Source organism: Anser anser (genome assembly GCF_964211835.1).
Source record: "Anser anser genome assembly, chromosome: 18".
In the NCBI taxonomy this organism is placed as follows: domain Eukaryota; kingdom Metazoa; phylum Chordata; class Aves; order Anseriformes; family Anatidae; genus Anser; species Anser anser.
Genome location: NC_139739.1, coordinates 10533142 through 10551971, shown reverse-complemented (window position 1 = coordinate 10551971; position 18830 = coordinate 10533142). Strand labels below are relative to the sequence as shown.

Sequence of the window (18830 nt, the reverse complement as noted above, 5' to 3'; positions counted from 1 at the left end):
TATGTTAAAGTTGACCATTTTAAACCAATTAGGATAATCAGACGAAAAACACCATGTAAGTTTCAGTCGCTGCTTATTATTGCTCTTCGGAAGTATGTTTGGGAAAGAAAAGTAATCCCTAAGAACAGCTTTTCAGGCCGTTGGTCTTAAAAATGGAGACAGTGCTACACTGATGAGTACAGGACAAATATAATGGACCAGCTATCCAGACTTCTAAAAAGTTCCTTCCTTCAAATGACGGCCTGTTTCTTCTCTTTCGTATTTGCTACTATTGTTTTGTAATATACTATCATCCCTACGTTTAGCTGATTTTGAAAGTTCCCCCAAGACTGAAGGATTTTCCTGACTTCTGTCTCAGGGATTTGGCCTGCCCTGTGTGGCTCCAGCTCTGAGCACAGCAGCAGGCCGGCGAGCCTGCACTGCTGCCCTTTGCACAGGGAGCATTGCTGCAACCGCTTGCGTCAAAAAAGAATGAATTGCATCTCAAAATGCTGTGATGACAACTGACTGTCCCTGGATACTTACTGTTTAAAGTTAAATATTAGACACACTCTCCCTGATGTTTTTTTAGCTTAAAAGGCTTAATATTTAACTGAAAATGCCTGACGACTACAGATGAGAAGTGCTGAATGTCATTATGTCCTCTAGAAGATTCATAAAGCAGTGCTTAAAATCTGTGATATTTGGACATGTGTAGCCATCCGGGGGCTTGCTAACTGGTTTTCTCATTCAAATGAAGCACTTAGACTCTGCATTTCAGTACCATTTTGAAGCAGAAGGCATGGCCAATACTTCAGCGGGAGCAACTGGTATAAACAGGGTGGCTGCAAGCCCTGTGCAGACCCCAAATACAAATGCACTTTTCTCCACTTACATCTAGGTCTTAATGTCAGACCAAGGATAGAACAAATTAACTTTATTTTTGGTATGGATTTCTGATACTTGGTCTCAAACCCATGTTGAAGGCAAAATTATTTTTACTCCTGGCTTGCGATTAGTCTCATTGCAACTAAGACACGCATCCGTAAAAAACAATTGTCATTTTATGATCTCCTTCCTATTTCTACCCCTTTTTTGTTGAATGGCATTGCCATAAAAAGATCCTAGAGGTGTTCTGCTTTTAGATCACTTATTTATTTAGACCCTTATTTATTTAGATCACTACACAGCTGCTCCAGAAGCTGCAAGTGACCGGCCATGACCACATCCGAGCCCCTTTTAACCCTTCAGAGGGTCTCGCGGTTACCCTCGGGGGAGAAGCACCAGCCAGCCCGGGTCCCCCCACCCAGGGGTACTGAGGCTCCCTCAGCCACCATGTCGGGGCTGCCCGGCCGCCACCGGCCGCGCCGCACCGCGCAGAGGAGAAAGGGGCGGGACCGCCGGGGGTGAAGTCCCGGTGCCCAACGGCCCCGGGCGTCGCCTCGCGCCGCGCCATGGAGGGGGAGCTGCCGTCGGTGGAGGCGTGCCTGGAGCGGCACATCCCGGCCGCGGAGCTCGCCGAGGTCAAGCGGATCCTCTATGGCGGCGAGGCGAGGTAAGGCTGGGGGCCTGACGGGGGTTGGGGCGGCAGGGTGGTGGTGGGAGAACTGTAGTGATGGGGGTATTGGGCTGAGGTGGGAGAACTGAGGTGATGTGGGGTTGGGCCGTGGTGGGGTAACTGTGGTGATGCAGAGTTAAACTGAGGTGGGAGAACTGGGGTGCTGCGGGGATAATCCCAGTTTGGGAAGCAGGGAAGTAGAGGGGTGGTGGTGGAAGAGCTGAGGGGAGAGGTGGGTGAGGGGCAGCAAGGCTCAGGGGGCTGAGAGAGACAGATAAAGCAGGGAGCTGCCACAAGGGAAGAGGCGATGATGGGGAGGCATGTGTAATTGGGAAGAGACAAGTGGCCTTGGGTTCTGCAGTGAGGTAGCTGTGTCAGGAAGTCACAGCTTTGGGGGAAGAGGCCGAGGGTTTGCTGCTGTGGAGGGCAGCTGCGGGCTTGTCAGTGACCTGGCTGCTGCCCAGCTGTGCCCTTATCTGAGAGCTGTGTACCGGGGTATGGGAGCTTGAAACAGTGGTGTCTCTGCAGGGGGAGACGGTATCTGTGATCAGTTGGGTCAATTGTGTTGTGGAAGAGGAGAGTGCCTTATATTGAAATGTCTCTTGTTTCTTGCTCAATCCAGAAAACTTAATTTGCCAAATGCTGCTCTATCAGCAGCTCAGGAGAGAGATTTTGAGCTACAGGGCTATGGATTTGATGCTGCTCCAGAGCAATTGAGAAGGCCACGTATTGTTCGAGTAGGACTGGTGCAAAATAAAATTCCACTTCCCACAGACACAGCCGTGGCAGTGCAGGTACAAAAACTAGCATCTGGGCCCTTTGCGTGAACCTCTTCGTTTACCAGGTTGGGAAATAAGCACTCAAGCTGCTGGTGATGCAACTTTGTCCTAAAATGCCTGCTGGTTGTCTGGCAGCATAGGACCTGTTGCTATCTTAATACAACGTACTGTAAGAAACGTGAATGACACATGTGGTTTTATTGTTTCTCAGAAACCTTTCTCTTGTTACGTTTACCTAGTGAATTGCCCAGCCTGTTTGCAGTTTTTCCAAAGCTAAATATTTAGTCACTGATTTTGTAAATGAAAATCTATTGCCTCTAAAGCGAAACAAAAAAGTCAATTACCTGAAACCAAAAGAGACGGCTACCTGTGGAAACCACATATGCAGTTCTTGTTTTAATTGAAAAATATTCCCTTGTAGGAAAATCTACTAGAGTGAATATGGATTAATAAAGCTGTGTGCATTATCTTTTGTACAGCAGTAAAACAGATGTTATTACATGGTAACCATCAGCTCTTAACGTCTTAGACCCAAAAACACTGAGGTGACACAGATATGGGGAAGTAGTTAAAAAAGAAGAAAAGAAAATACTGTTTGTAAAATCTCATGGGTTAATAGTTTTATACACTGATAGAACAACAACAAAGTAATTTGTTTTAGAAAGACTACATGTCATAGGAGCAAGTAGTTCATTTCATATGTGGATCAAGTTTGTGGATTCTTTGTAGCAGCTGTGAGAGTACTAATTTTATTAATGATTTTCCTTTAGAAACAAATAGGTAACATTTCTCTAAATAAGTGTACAACAGTTGAGTATGTAGGTCACTGTTGACTTCCATTGCATCCGTTTTTTATTGACACCTGAAAGTGTCAATACAAAGTGCAACACTTATCTGTAACTAGAATGCTCGAAGAAATGAGTACTTTGAAACAGTGCGTTTTGTCTAATTAATAATTGCTTTGGTTTTCTTGGTAATAATCTACTTAGGTTTTAGGACATAGGGATTGAGAAAATAGTTTGAAGTTAATAACTTCTAGAGAATGTCCAAGATCCACATGTGTCAGCAGGATTTGAAGATAACTGGGGAAACAGACTGTCCTTACTTCCTATTTTAAGATTCTGAGCACTTGGCTTTGAGTACATGTTTACGTAGCATTGTTCTGCAGGTTGTTTACGATGGACAACAAAAATATATTTTTTGCTGATAACTTTTAGCTGTTTACTAGGCAGTCAGCAATGAAGTGCCATATATTTAAATGTTGTACCACGGAATTAGAATTCTAGTAGATGTCTCTTTCTATCTTCATTATCTAAATGCTTTAAAAAAAATAATTACCCAACTCCTTAGATCTTGATTCTCTTGTCAGTGCTTGGGAATGATGACTTCTTGAGGTATTCCTCTGAAAGCAACGGGACTAAGTATAGAACAAGATAAATTTAATGTGAACAAAGTTTGTAAAACCAGGCTATTAATTTACAAGTGAGTTAGAACACAACTTTTTTATAGCATGATACTTCTCACAATCAGGTGGCTGCACTGCACAGACGAATTGAAGAGATTGTGGAAGTAGCTGCAATGTGTGGGGTCAACATAGTTTGTTTCCAGGAGGCATGGAGTGAGTATTTTCTGTGATTCCTTCTAGGTTGTCAAGATAACAGTTGACTGTTATTGATCTGCTGTCTAAAACAAAAACAACAACAAAAAAAAACCTGTTGGCAGAACTATATAGAATATCTGCATGAAGTCTGTCTTGTTAAAGACTGGTATATGCTACAATGGTGATATTTATAGGCATGTTTCTTCACGTCACCCTTTGTGATACTTTCCTCATTTTGTTCCTCCTAAAACTTTGTTTCCTCTACACACATACTTAAATAAAAGTCTAAATGTAATTAAAATGGAATATTTAAGGCCAAATGGAATCTGGAGGTGAGAGCCAAAATGAAGACCTGAGTTGGGAAAGCAGGTTGTTCCCAGAAAGAGTACACTAGTGACTAGAGTTTGTTTTGTATCTTTAGTTCCCATAAGACTGTCTTCAGTAACTGCATTCTTTCTCTTCTGCTTTGGTCTGTGTGGGTCCAGAACTCCTCAGCATTGCTAAAAATATGTTTAAGTAGCCTTTTTGCTGTAAACAGGGAGAACAGTTGAATAATTTGTGTTTAATTTTTATCTGTATTTGTGGAAACAGAAATACCTCTATTTCTTGATTGACATGAACACTCTTGTAAATTGTCTTGCATTCGTGTTTTCCAGCCATGCCCTTTGCTTTTTGTACAAGAGAGAAACTTCCTTGGACTGAATTTGCTGAGTCAGCAGAGGATGGACCAACAACAAAATTCTGTCAAGAGGTAAAATAAACAAACAACCCCCCTAACCCTTCTCAGCTCCCTCCCTCAACCCATAACTACCACTGATTAGCATGGATTTCTTCATGTATTCTAGTACCACTGAGAAAACTGTAATAATCTAAAATATTTTTTCACCTGTTTTGACAAATATTATAACATGAAGTAGGATTGGGCAACCACAACTGTGTTCAATATTTAAACTGCTTTGTGTTTATAGGCTGCCTTTTACCATGCTAGGTATATGAAACTGCCTATTTAACTATACCTGAATTTTATATGTTTATTTCTCATCCAAATATTTTAAATTTCCATTTAAAGTGTTTCTTGTCTAGAACAGTGGAGCATTAAACGTTTGTATGAAGTGTGAGGAGATGAATAGCTAGCCTCTTCTGAACAGAGAACACTTTTACATAAATCTTCTACATCTCCCTGTGAAATGACACAATGTTTTTATTATTATTATTATTTTCTGGACCCAATGAGATTTGTTATTACATGGCTTTTATTTTTTCCAGGTACTGTTGATTGTAAGCATGATAAACTTTATTTTTGTCTTTTGGCAATTTTTTTTTTTAAAGAACCTCTATGACTTCCTTTTGAGAGTGATTCAAAAAACCAAGATTGTTTGATATCAAATTTTCCCAGGTATTCACTGAGCTACTAAAGTTCTGTGGACTGAATATCTTCAGTCCGTTTTAGGGCAAGTATGTGTTGCTTCTCACTGGAGTCAGTGACACTATGGAAGTCTGGAGAAATAAAGAGAAGAAGTTTGAAGGAAAGGTGACAATGTGCTAGTAAATTGGCAGTCAGAAGGTGCTACATTACACCTAGGTTATTTAATAGTAACAGTTAATATAACACTATTTGAAACTTTCCTTGTTTTTAATTCACGTTATACCTGTGAATAGATTTGGTTCAGCTCCGTAGCCTGACCATTGCCGTTAGAATGCTTCTGCCCCTTGGTACTTGGGGTTCCAGCTGCAGGATTCAGCTGGAAAGCTCTCTGTGATGAAGGAAACTGTGGCAATCCTGGTGTGCCAGTGTGGGTTAAGCATTAGCACTAGATAAGAGTCAAAGTAATGTGCAAGGTGAAAACTTATTTTAATGCTCCTTTATGAGTAGAAAGAGAAAGTAATTGTTGTAGGATTGTGTATAATAGACTCGTGTTCATTTGTGTAGCTGGCAAAGAAATACAATATGGTTGTGATATCTCCAATCCTGGAGCGAGATGAAATACACGGAGGAACTCTGTGGAATGTTGCAGTGGTCATTTCTAATTCTGGAGCTATCCTTGGCAAAAGCAGGAAAAATCACATTCCAAGGGTTGGAGATTTCAATGAGGTAAGATGCAGCATTGTGGTTGTCAAGCTAGTGTTACGTTGCAGCTCGTTTTTGTCAGCATGCGTTTTATCAGTCATATTGGCAGGAAATGTAATGTGTTTCTAGAAAATGTGGCTCACTAAGCATCAAATAGTTTTTTCTCAGGTAAAATTATACTACGTTTATTTATCAAGAGTAGTGTGATGACTCTTAAAGCACAGTCTTTTGTCATAAATGCTTCCTTGCCTCTTAGGAACTACAAAAGAGTCAAGGATCTTTTTAAAATAAATTTCTGTAAGTCACAGCTTAGCTATGTTAGTTGTGCACAATTGGCTCAGTTTTTGCCGTGTTGAACTTATTTTAATTTGGAGAGTGTCTGTTTCATGGTTCATGTGTGAGCATTATTTGTGATCTTGATCTCTGTTTCCCCACAAGATTGTCTTGGAAATGATAGTTCTTTTGCTTATGTTTCTTTCAGTAGAATCCCTTCATCCATTATACTTTTGACTGAATTGTTGTTTTAAGGTATCTTCTCTTTACTAACCATATTACTTCCGCTGAAGCCCACACCAGTTTTTAGGCCTTCCTCTAGAATCAGCTTCAAAAACTGAGCTGGTAGTAAAGGCAAAAGAAAACAGGTTGATCTGAAATGGATTTATCCATCCGTAGAATTGTCACAAGAAGAAAGGTCAGGATTAAAAATTAACTGAAAGCTAACAATACATTGTCTTACCTAACTTAATCTCTCCTTGACAGCTAAAGTGAGTAATTAACAGTGCAATTTCTTCTAACTGCTGTTGTCTGTATGCTTACAGTTGCTGTTGTTCCTTGTCTGAATGTCCAGTCACAAAACTGAGGCTTCAGAATCAAGACTGACTTTTTAGTAGTGTTAAAAAAAACTCTTTTGTCTTGAAACTTCGTGTCTAGAGACCTCTGGAAGTTGACCTGGTCCCCTAGACGTGATCAGACTGGTTTGTTTTTTTTCAGAGGAGGGCATTAATAGGTTTCCACACAGTGGATTTCTGGCATAGGTCTGTCAGTCACCAGTGTTGACCTCAATCTTTATCAATTACTTTGATTTTTGATATCGTTTTATCAGAGCTGTCTGTTAGCTAGCAGAACAGTAACTAGACAGCGATTTTTTGGAGTATGAACAGTTTCCAAAAATATTCTTGTTTCCAGCTATGAAGCTGTAATGAAAGGTACCTAAAAATCAGAAAATATATTTTCTTTTCTGTGTTGAAGTATAAATATAGTTTCATTAAGGATTTTGCATAATTCCTAAAATGAGTTAGTTCCTGTAAACCTAAACTACTGAATTATCACAAAGCAATCTATTATATTTCTGGTGCATTGTAATGACTTGATATCTCTTTTTGTATCTATCTTGTTACAACAAGCAAGTAGTATTTACCTATAACTGCTCTCACTTTTTAGCTAGTCTTGTTAGAAAAGCATTAAAGTCCATTTTCTTTTGAGCTGAGGAGTTCTGGTAGAGGAAGTTTAGAAGCAGCCAAGACTAAGGGGAAGGATTATGCTCATCTCTTATTTTAATGTTTTTTTTGTTTTGTTTTGTTTGTTTGTTTTTCCTTTATCAACAAAGCTAACCCCCAAAGAAGGGTTGAATTTGAAATTATTTTCTTATGATTTGTCTCTGTAGAGGAGACTGGGAAAGGAGCCTTGTTAAAATCATCCTTGATGAATCAGTAAGAACTAAATGGAAAGGGGAAAGAGATTGGTCTATAACCTATTCAGCCATGTGTGGGAGGGCATATAAATAAACAAAAATCAATCCTTCTTGAGGCTTCACAGTTTGTTGCTGTGGAGATGATTGTGACTTCTGGTGGGGAATAAAGAATATGAATGAATGCATTCCCCGAAGCAATTGCATTCTTGTTTTTCTTCTCCTATTGTAATAAAAGAAAACTGAGAATAGAAGAAAAAATGGAAATGTCTTAAATCAGCAGAATTGTTTTGAAAAAGGGTTATGTGGGTGCCCACCACATGGTATGCTCCCTACAGACATGAAAGGAGATAAAATCTGTGCCCAAGGGTTTGTGTGATTTCATGAGACCTCATAATAAATATGAAACAAGAGATTGTCACATTTACTGGGCAGATTGAACCTCTAGCCCTTCTTGATTTCAGAACGTAACCCCTTCAAAGCTGTGTCTATCACTTCAATCATGCCCTTCTCCTACATCTAGGTGAGGCCCTGCTTTTTTCCCTAGCAGTAGCTGTGCTTACGTGAGGCCAGATGTGATTTAGTTTCCTTTCAACACCAAGGGCAGTAGCTGATAGAATGGACAGACAGTTTCAATAAAAATGGAATTGTTTTACAGCACACCTTTCTTATTTGGTAAGAGCCACACCCTGTTGTGGCAGACTAGTGGATTGTGTCCAATGCTCTTCTGTCTCTGAGGTCATCACAAAGGGATGCTGTTAGCAGTAAGTCTGGCCAATCTGCAACGTTTGCACTCCATCAATATCCACAGACATTGCGTTAGGGATTGTTTCTTATCTGTTTGTGGATTTTATTTTTTTTTATCAATGACTTTACCTAATCCTTTCTAAACCTGGTGACACTATCTGCTTTGCAGACTCTGGTAGAAGCAAATTCCAGAAGTGCACTGCCTGCTGCTTAAAAAAAATTACTTTGGTTTAAAACTGATACAGGATTGTAACTTCAGTGACTGCTGCTTTTCTGGGATTTCTATATTCATCTTACCCACTGCTTTTTTGATGTTGTAAATCTCATTCATAATCACCCTCAGCCTTCTGTCTGCAGATTAGAGACCCAGCCTTTTTAGTTCCTCACAAAGCAGCTGCTCTATCCCCTTCATCGTTTTAGTTGCCTTAGTTTATTCCATCTCTGGTATACCCTCATAGAGATGGAGAGACGAGAATTGTCCATAGTAGTCAAGCTGTGGGCACACAGAATTCTTATGAACAAGTAAAATTGTTTTGTTACATTTCAGATGCCTGAGGTTTTCTTGGGTTTTTGACTACTACTGCACACTAAGCAGGCAACTGTCAGTAACTCCACACATAGCCTTTTCATGTGTCTGGGAAGAACCATTTCTGTAGATTTCATTTAGGGTATCTCTGTGCGTGTTTGTCTCTCTTGATAGCTGTTAAGTGTCCTGTCCTTCTCTTCACCAGTGCCTTTTACAGGAACCACTGCATTTCTAACTGTATAGGAATGTGTGATATGATAAGATAGAAGTTCACAGCATATGGTAAATGAGATCTTTTAAGCCAACAATTGGCTCCAGTTTCTTAAAGGAGTGTTCTGTGGATTTATCCTGTGATTTTCCTGGTGGTTCTTTCAAACCTTCTGTTAGTTTAGAGCAATTGGCATATAGGCAATGTAAATAACCAATCTTAGCTATACATTGATATTACCAAGAGTATTTGTACAATTACTGCATGTCATTGCATAACAGATGAAAGTAAGAGAATTCCTTGTTCTTTAAACACGGTTTATCTTCTCTGTCTTTCACAGGACTTCAAAGGATTGTGATGACGTAGGAGAATTTTCTTATGTGGTGAAAGTACTAAGAGATGTGACTGAAGTTTGGAAACTTGTGCATTGATTTTAAGCTTCTGTAGAGGTTGCTAATATGACTAGAAGTGTTTATGTGAAAGTCACAGTGTTTAGGGTGTAGCATGAATGAAGGGAAGCAGAAAGGGACTTGAATTCGATCTCAGTAGATCTCTCTTAGAGCCTCTTTTTTCTAAATACTCATTACACCAGAGCAGTGTACTACATGAAGAGTGCTGTCGTTGCTTATGGTCTCATGACTTGAAGTGGGTAATTGGAAATAAGGTGTCAAAGCAATGTTGAATGTCTTTCTTTTTTTAAGAGGTCTGCCTTTGGTTTTGATTTTGATTTATTTATTTTTAAAATTTTGTTTTTTCCTAGTCTACTTACTATATGGAAGGAAATACAGGGCACCCAGTGTTTCAGACACAGTTTGGAACAATTGCTGTGAACATCTGCTATGGGCGCCATCACCCTCTGAACTGGCTCATGTACAGCATGAACGGAGCAGAGATCATCTTTAACCCTTCAGCCACTATTGGAACACTCAGGTGAAATACACACTTCTGTAGGCTGTTGCAGTTTCTTCATTAACTGAACCTCTGAGCCCCTCAGTGAGGCTTCAGAGGCACCTTGCTGAGGTCTTGGAACATGGGATGTCACCTCCTTGTTCTGCCTTCATGGAAGAACGTGCATTCTTCTCCCTCTGAAGTTCTGGGCTACCAGTCTGTTCACAGTCACTGAATCTTCGAGAATTTCAGTTGCACATCTGTGGGTGTTTGGTCTCTGAGACACAATTAACCAGCGTCTCACTGGTCTTCTGAAAGCTAATAAGTTTATTTAAATTGTCAACATAATATTTTTGTTTTATGATAGGCTGTAGGAATTTATGCTCAAGTTTAGCTTGCCAGGTGATTATGCACCCACCACCTAGGAGCCCGTAAGTATGGTATCAACTAGTAGTCTTCAGAACTAGCCTGAGAAATCCTTTTCTCAGAAAAGTTGTTTTTTTAATTAAATTTACTATTGGCAATCTTGTGAATATCAGGCCTCCTGAACTAGGCTAAATCCGGGTAAGCTGTTTCCCTTGAGATTAACTATGGATTTATATTAATTGCACCCTAATGACTTGATTTCCTGCAAGACAAAAGAAAAGTAACTCAGCTAAGAAAATACACTTCTTAGGTAGCTCATAATGATTAATTTGTGGATTCGATCTTGAATATTTTCTGTCTTGACAGCATCAGTCACATTTGAATATAATACCGTTTGAATGTACCGTGCTTCCAGAGCATGATCTGACACAGGCTGTGTATTGCCTGGAATATTACAATGTGATATAAAATAACTGCATACCACATTTATCGGAGGGAAGCTTTTTTCTAGGTAGAAAGGTTGTAGAAATAGTTTAATCAGCTTACCAAATGATAGAGCAAGTGTACTTTTTTCTCTCTTCCTCCTCTTTTTTTTTTCTCCAGATAATAGAAGTCTAGCAGTGTATGATGTTTACATGTATATGACTTGGGAAGTGGTAGTAGTTTAAGCTGGGTTATAGGTGTTAATAGTTGCCACCATTTTCAGCATAAGCAGTTAGCTTTGTAGAAGGGAGGGAAGTCTGGGTTTGGGGGGTTCTTTCGAACAAGGACATTTCCTTTGTGAGTTAAAACTGTATTTTGGGTTGTCTTAACTGTCTTTGACTTTCCAGCTCCAAAGGTGATTTTTAGGAAGCTAACAGGAGCATATATTTTATAAATGTATATATATTTTTTTTAACATTTTAATTTACTTAAGGCTTCCCCCAACTCCCTGTCGTCTATTTAATGTCAGTTTGGAGTTCTTCTGTCTCTGTAAAAAAGGATCAAGAGTAATCATACAATATTTGTTGCTGACAAGCTAGAAAATCCTGAGGGCACAGACCATTTACAATAGGGTAGAAATAGTGAAAAACAGATTGAAGACATACAATTTTCATACCCTCAGCCAGTTCTAATGCAGAGAACTATGTATTTACAAACCTGAAGAGTTGAAACTGTGGGCTGAATTCAATATACTGTCATTGAAACTGCCTTTAATAATTTTTGATGTAAAGTACTGGATCTTATTTAGGTTGTGTAACATTTCAAAATGTTCTTTGAAAAAAGTTCAATGAATGCACAATGCTTTTGGGGCATTTATATCACTAGTAGAATGATGTTTGTGATGTTTGTCCACTTACATCCCATTAAGAGGAGAGCAAATAGAAATTACCCTGTCGTCATACAGCACTTGATTGGTACTCTGGATGCTTCAGGCTCTCCTAATTATTGGCTTTCACTTGATTGTTTTTAAGCGCATAATTTTTATTGCAGGAAGAGTACTCTTGAGGCCTATGTAGAAAACTGTCTCTGGGGGTAGCTTCTTGGCTATAGCCTTTTCTTCCTGTCTGTTTTCTTCTGTAAATTGTAATTGCAGGAGCTTTTCAATAAAATCACTTTTTCTTAGCAGAGCTGGCTGCCAGACTTAAAGCAACTGAGAAAAAGCGATAAACCAAGTCCTCTCAATCAGTCCAGTGACCATCTCTTAAGATTCTTGTGGCTGACTGGGAGATTAATGACAGCCAGCCAGTTGCAACCTCGTCCTGGTGCTCAGAATCTGGCAGATACCTGCTGTCACAGGAGTGTACAAAATGTGTCACTTTTGTTTTGGAGCTCTGAGTACTTCCTATTAACTAGTCTGATACCTGTATATCAAATTATTTTATAAAAACGGGAATGTTTCAGTTTAAAACATCAGTCAGAATTGAAATCTCTATTGGAACATAGGTGGCTTGCAGAAGAGAAGGAATTGCTTTATTTCTTGTTTCTCAGTTCTTGGTTTTATGTAAATTTTGGTGACTGGTGTAATAGTTACTGGGAAGTTTTCAGGAAGCTTTTGTTAAACATACTTTCTTTTTCATCAACACACCATGGAAAAATGACTTACTGGAAATTGATATGAAAACTGTAGTTGAAATAACAGAAATGGAACATTTTGGTGGAATTGGATTTTTTTTCTTAATTATAATAATAATTATTAATAATAATTAATATAATTAATAATTATTATTAAACTTTTTTTTTCCTGCTGCAAAAGCTACTCCTTGATCATTTTGGAAAAAAAAAAAAGGCAACTTGTGCTTTGCTACAGATGATGTTTGGTATTTTGAAAGGAATGTTGGAAATACATAGGTAAATCCATTCCATAGATTTGGGTAGTAAAACATTTTAATTGTTTTGAAAATCCTGAGACGTTATTTTTTTGCTTTGCCGAAACAAATCCATATTTACCAGGTTATCAGATAAAATTGTTATACCTATATTTGAGTAGAAAGCAATTATGATACTTGCCTGTATCTGTGAGGAGATTTTGATTGTATGATCAGGGTCAGTCTAACTTTGTCTTCCTTGACAGCAAACGTGCAGTGCTCCATAGTCATAATCTAAATTTGGCTCTGAAGCAGACAAACTGAATACCTGCTTCTCTGTTGTGTATTGCAGCGAGTCACTGTGGCCAATTGAAGCAAGAAATGCTGCCATAGCTAATCACTGTTTCACGTGTCCCATCAACAGAGTGGGAACGGTAGGTATTTTCACTTTACTTCAGTTCTTAATTTAGGTATTGTAGCATGAGTTAATTCAAGGTAATGAACAGCACTAGAACACATATATTCCTCTAATGTGTAAAGCACGTTCTCTTAGTGTTTTCAATATGATTTGAAGATGAAGATTGAACACAGTGATTGAGAGCTGCATTGTTGCTGGCAGCCTACTTTTTGTTGCAGCTGTTTCTTATTCTTGAATTTCCTTCTTTGTAATAAGCACCCACCCCTTTTGCTAATTACCTCAGTTTCTGTGGCAAAACTAATATTCTTTTTGCCAGAAAGACTGAAAATGAAACATCCTCAAGTGAGTGGTACACAACTTCTTGTTGGTATCCAGGTACTACCTCTTCCTGGACACTGAAGTTCTATAATCAGAATGTATACTGCACACCATAGGTCATTCTTGCCTTCAGATTTGTCCAAATATCCTAAATATGTGTTCTTTTATAGTTTTTATTTTATTTTTTTCTTTGCAAATATCCATACATGTTCTTGCTGTTATGTGAATACATTTGGATTCTTCTGTGATCTGCAAAAATGTGATTAGTTAAATGCACTCTTCTTTAGAGTTGTGATGAGGCATGTTCCCCAAAGAGGGTGAACAACAGACAGTGATACAAAAACGTATTGTTTTCCAGCCTACCCATCACAGAAACTAGACCACTCTGATGACTCTTTAGACAGACAGGGTAGTCTTAATATGTGTATATAAACTTCCATATTAGACTAGCAAGGATTTCTTGAATGAAATGGAATTATACTGCCACCTATGGATTCCTTCTGTTTCACAGGAATACTACAAAAATGCCTTTACTTCGGGGGATGGTGGAAAAGGTATGTTCAGAAATCTCATTCAGTGGTTGCTAATAATTTGTTTTCTGTGAAGTAGGAAGAAATGATAGCTCTCATACAAGAGTCTATCCCAAGACAGCTGTGGTGGCTAGTGACTGCCATACCTAAGACTGCTGTTTTGTAAGTTGTAGAGAAGAAGCACTTCCTGTTAGATGTGGTGCTACCATGGTATGTGGTCACCAGAAGTTCTTACCTAAGGTTTCTACTTACTTGCAGAGGGCTAAGAGCTTTGGAGTCGGGGAGGTACTGTAAGACTGGAAGATAGGAGTCCCACAAATTAATCTATGTTGTCAGTGTATGCATCCCATTTTCTTTATAGGTTTATGATTATTAGCATTAATAGCACTAGCCTGCATCACCAGCCAAACCATTTCACCGTGTTTCATAGATATTCTGGAGGTTAAAGAAAAGCTTGGAATTTTGTGAAAAAGACAGCGGCAATATCTGAGTCATGACTAGTGAAAAATTTAGGTCTGTAGCAGGGTTTTCCATGGAGAAATTTTCCTGGCTAGTTCTATTTTTTTTTTTCATGACTGTCAAGTAAGGACTGGTTGAGAATATTGCAGGCAAAAACAAATAACAATTATAATTTGTAAATAAGAAAAAGAAGACAGTGTATTACATTACTGGTATTCTTCATGCACCTGAATGAAAAGATGGATTCTGAAAGTTAAGTGCATGGTCTGCCATTTGACAAATTATTATTCAGCAATTCAAAAAAGAGCACAAGATTTGTTTGTGTGTTCTTCACTTATATGTTGGAATACTGTAATTTGTCCTGTGATAACTGTGACTTTCTGGCTTAATCCGGTGTGGGCCTGAGTCCTTTTTTTAGCTAGGTTTGAAGCTAGGTGTTGGTAGCAGCTGCATCAACAAAGCCAGTGGTATCCATTACTTAATAGATCAGCATTTGTGGCTGATTGCTGGCACAATTTGGAGTTGTGCAATAAGATGTATGATTTCTTCTTGCCTCAAATCTGTGCTTTCACCTCTGATCTTATATTGAGAATTGAAAGCGTGCATCTCCATCTGTTTTGGAAATGTATGATTTGACAATTAGCATTCAATTAAATCCCTGCTTTCATTTTTTATTTATTTAGGCCTTCACTTTAGTGCAGAGGCTTAGTAATGGGAAAGCATAATAATGCATTATTTAAAAGCCAATGCAGTGGTTTTTAGTCTTTGATACATGTGAAAGCTGTACAGTGCATGAAAGGTAACTAATGGTTATACTGGCAGTTATCTTAGCATTGTGCTGTGACTCCTCGGGATGATATCCTGCTTAAAGCACATTGAGCAAGCAACCACAAGAAATTGAACTAAGTATTATGGGAAGCTGCATGTAAATTGTGTAATTATTTTAAAAAGCATGTAATGTTTGCAAAATTTCTTTAAGCACACCATGACTTGGGCCATTTTTATGGCTCAAGTTATGTAGCTGCACCAGATGGCAGTAGGACCCCAGGACTCTCTCGAATTTGGGATGGACTTCTCGTGGTAGAGATGGATCTAAATCTTTGCAGGCAAGTCAGTGACAAATGGAATTTTAAGGTAAGCCTGATTATACGGAAACAGCCTGTTTCTAAGAACATTTTATGTATGAGATTAGAACAAACAAGCTTTCATAACAGTCATATAATGTTAAAACAGTTAAAAGGCAGCCTTTCTTCAACAATCCAAAGCTTAAATTGTGGAACTAATTTAACAGGATGTTCTGGAGGCCAAAGGCATAAATGGATTCAGAAAGGGAACAGATGAATTCAGGGAAACTAGGACAAAGGATTTTAAATGAAAAACGTAACCTTTGGTCCTTAAGTGCTCATTGCCAGAAATTCTGAGGACTACTAGGGAGTGTGTGGTTTTCTTATGCAATGTACCTAAGCATTTGCAACTGAGCTAAGATGGGCCTTTGATCTGACGTAGTATGGTAGCTCTTTATATTCTTATGGGTCTGCATTACTATTCAAGTAATTCAAACTATTCAAAGTTCAAGCATTACTATTATTATTATTTTTGAATTCTCAGCCAAAGCTAATTTGGCTCATCTGTCCTGAGGGTGTAATTTGGTGTAGTTTCTCCAACAGCAGTGCTGGTTTAATCAGTTGCCATCTTGGTACTGCAGTTTGATAACTCTTCAATTGTTCCAGTACTACTGGGTGTGAGTGGAGGGAGGCTATATTGTATACTGGTTTAGTGGAGTGTCCAGATTTTAAAAAATTAAAAAAAATAAAAAGGAAAAAAACACGCCCTCTAGTTTCTTCTTTTAGTCTGCAAGTTTACAATAGGTTCCACAAAAAATTGTTGGTACAACAAAAAGGGCAAAGCAAAAGAAAAGAAGAAAAGAGGGCAACTTCTAAAACAGGTTTTGATGAAGAACATCTTGCTCACTTCTGCAGAGGCAAGTCTTTCATTCTTGTCCTCAGTACTGGTAGAGATCAGAATTCTTTCCTGCTTGCTCTTAGAATTGGCATGGTTCGAATCCTAACAAAAATAGTTCCCAGCTGGGAGCTATCACAGTATATGTAGGTTTTTCAGTGTTATTATTGGTATTTAAAATAAATAATTGTTTGTAAGCAGTGTTGAGTTTTTAATTAATACAGTCATTTCTTAGCTGGAGTATAATTTATTTGTTAATGCTGCTAATCTATATATAGGCATTAAAGACAAAAAATAATTTTGTCCTTTTCTGTACAGAGTTGCATTTGTTATTTTGCAGGTGTTTGTGGTAGGTACATGGTTGTTGACATAGCGTACTTAAATTCTGCTGAGAGATCCCAAGTCTTTTGAGTCAGGCATGCATTTATTTAGCTCTGCTTTACCACGGAAATCCGAGGCCCTTTTTGCAGAACAGAGATGTAGTGATTCAGGAGAAGCACAAGGAGCATTTCTTGTAACATCTTAGTACAGGCATCCAAACAAAGTAATTGTATCGGTTAGGGGGGAAAAAGCAGTAAAAGCAAAACACTGACCTTTAGCTGTTTTGAACAGAATTGGGTATGTTTCATTGTATTCAATCGTTGTGCTTTCAGCAATTTACAGTTTTCTGTTGATGGTGTAGATTGCTATTGTTGGTCTTCTGGCACTTAAGGCACAGCTGTGACTTTTGTTTATATGAGAGAGGATGCCTGTTTCTTTTTCCTCTTACATCTGGCCAAAACAGAGGTAGTTCCTTGATGTGAGGGGAATGAGGAAGCCATCATTTATCCACTGCAGAAAACCCTCGGTAGCAAGTAGGAATCTATTATCTTGCTCCAGTATGTGCTATATGCATCCAACAGCACCTGAAATGGGCATTAGTAGAATACCTTTGCAAAATTTATCAGCAGCAAAATAGTTAAACAGATTGTCCTCATTAACATGCTTGCAAGAAAGAGGCAGTTCACCTTCCAGAATGTTGCAGACTGTGCACTTGGGAAGAGAATAGCAGAGCGTAAAGTGCTGTATTTCAGCGTCCTATCTTACTGTTTCACCCAAAGCAATGAGAATTGTTTGTGCTATTAATGGATAAAGTGAGTGTAACCCAAATACCCTCAGTGACACATACACAAACTTACTGCTGGCAGCAGGGTTCATCGGTTGTCAAGGACATAATATGAAGACATACTTCCAGGTACACTCCTTTTCTATCATTGACATAATTGACTTACAAGAGAATTTTGTTGATGAGTAAGAAAGCATGCCCAGTTTTCACATTCAACCTTCAGCTATCCAGGAAATCAAAAATAGCCTTAAGTAATTAGTGAGCAGGCATGAAGGACAGCTGTGAAGCAGGAAGGTGTTCAGTTTAAACTTTGACTTCGTTAGAGTGGAAGTGTACTTTACTCTTTTTCAGATAGAAGTCTAGTTCTAGGCAACACAAAGCAAATTCTTTTATGGAAGTGTAACAGTTTGTGGTAAAGCACTGGAGGGCTTGCATACTGGGTGGATTATCATTTTACTGTTTGGGACAGTTAAATAATTAGCCTTCAAAAACAACAAAATGGTGGATATTGCTATTTTCTACTGAAGTACTTTCATTGCTAACAGAACTGAAGCTTTGATTTTCTTTTCCAGATGACCGGTAGATATGAAATGTATGCAAAAAAGCTTACTGAAGCAGTCCAGCCTTATTTTACACCCAATATAATCAGAGAGTGAAAGATCATCTCATTACAATCAAATGTTACATAATAAATGAAAAGATACTACTGGATGCTAGATTTACTACGAATCACAAGTTATTTCCAAGTTGTCAATTTAATTTCCTGTAACCAAATTTTAAATAGTAGAATTCAAAACAGTGTTAAGTAAAGTAATTTTAAAGTGGCTTTGGTTTTTTTTTGTTTGTTTGTTTTTAGTTTACAATAATGATTCCAAATTTTTATTCCTTACTAGAATTATATTCATTGAGGAATACTTTGATATAAAATCACGACAAAATTTATTCAGTACCTTGTACAGGGATATATAGAGACAATGAATTCAGAGGAGATATATTTTTAAATAAGCTTTTTAATGTGTTGCATTGTTTGTTTACTTCTCCTTTCCAGTTTTTACAGTCTACCCAAATGCTTAATGTAGAGAGGAGACATGCATTTTAATTTTTTTTATTAACAACCATTTAATATAGTTCTGTTCCAGCTAAGTAATGTCCCAGACATGTCCTAGTTGTTTGAAGATGAGTGTACTGTAAAATAAGACCACTTTGGGTCTTTTTATTTCCCTTCACACAATGTATTATAACCACAGTAGGACTAGTGCTTTGGAAGGGCTCTTTCTGGCTCCAAAAGCACTGCTGTAGACAGATGCTTTTAACATTTCCAGAAGCTTAGTGCTGCGTTGTGAGGCA

General features: G+C 38.3%; 1 protein-coding gene across 1 annotated transcript; it reads left to right on the top strand.

Annotated features, from left to right (window-relative positions):
* Window positions 1-1359: 1359 nt before the first annotated feature.
* On the top strand, window positions 1360-18307 carry UPB1 (beta-ureidopropionase 1). The gene is made up of 10 exons (XM_083803955.1): window positions 1360-1534; window positions 2160-2331; window positions 3847-3934; window positions 4573-4667; window positions 5847-6008; window positions 9913-10082; window positions 13047-13128; window positions 13942-13984; window positions 15399-15553; window positions 18056-18307. The coding sequence occupies exons 1-10, from the start codon at window positions 1434-1436 to the stop codon at window positions 18137-18139; spliced, it is 1152 nt and encodes a 383-aa protein (XP_083660081.1). The 5' UTR covers window positions 1360-1433; the 3' UTR covers window positions 18140-18307.
* The last annotated feature ends 523 nt before the right edge of the window (window positions 18308-18830 follow it).

Bases quoted from the DNA above. Each gene is read 5' to 3' on its own strand.
- UPB1 (XM_083803955.1), top strand. From the start codon at position 1,434: ATGGAGGGGGAGCTGCCGTCGGTGGAGGCGTGCCTGGAGCGGCACATC. The intron at 2,332-3,846 runs GTACAAAAACTA...TCTCACAATCAG, and splicing joins ACACAGCCGTGGCAGTGCAG to GTGGCTGCACTGCACAGACG. The intron at 15,554-18,055 runs GTAAGCCTGATT...TTTCTTTTCCAG, and splicing joins GTGACAAATGGAATTTTAAG to ATGACCGGTAGATATGAAAT.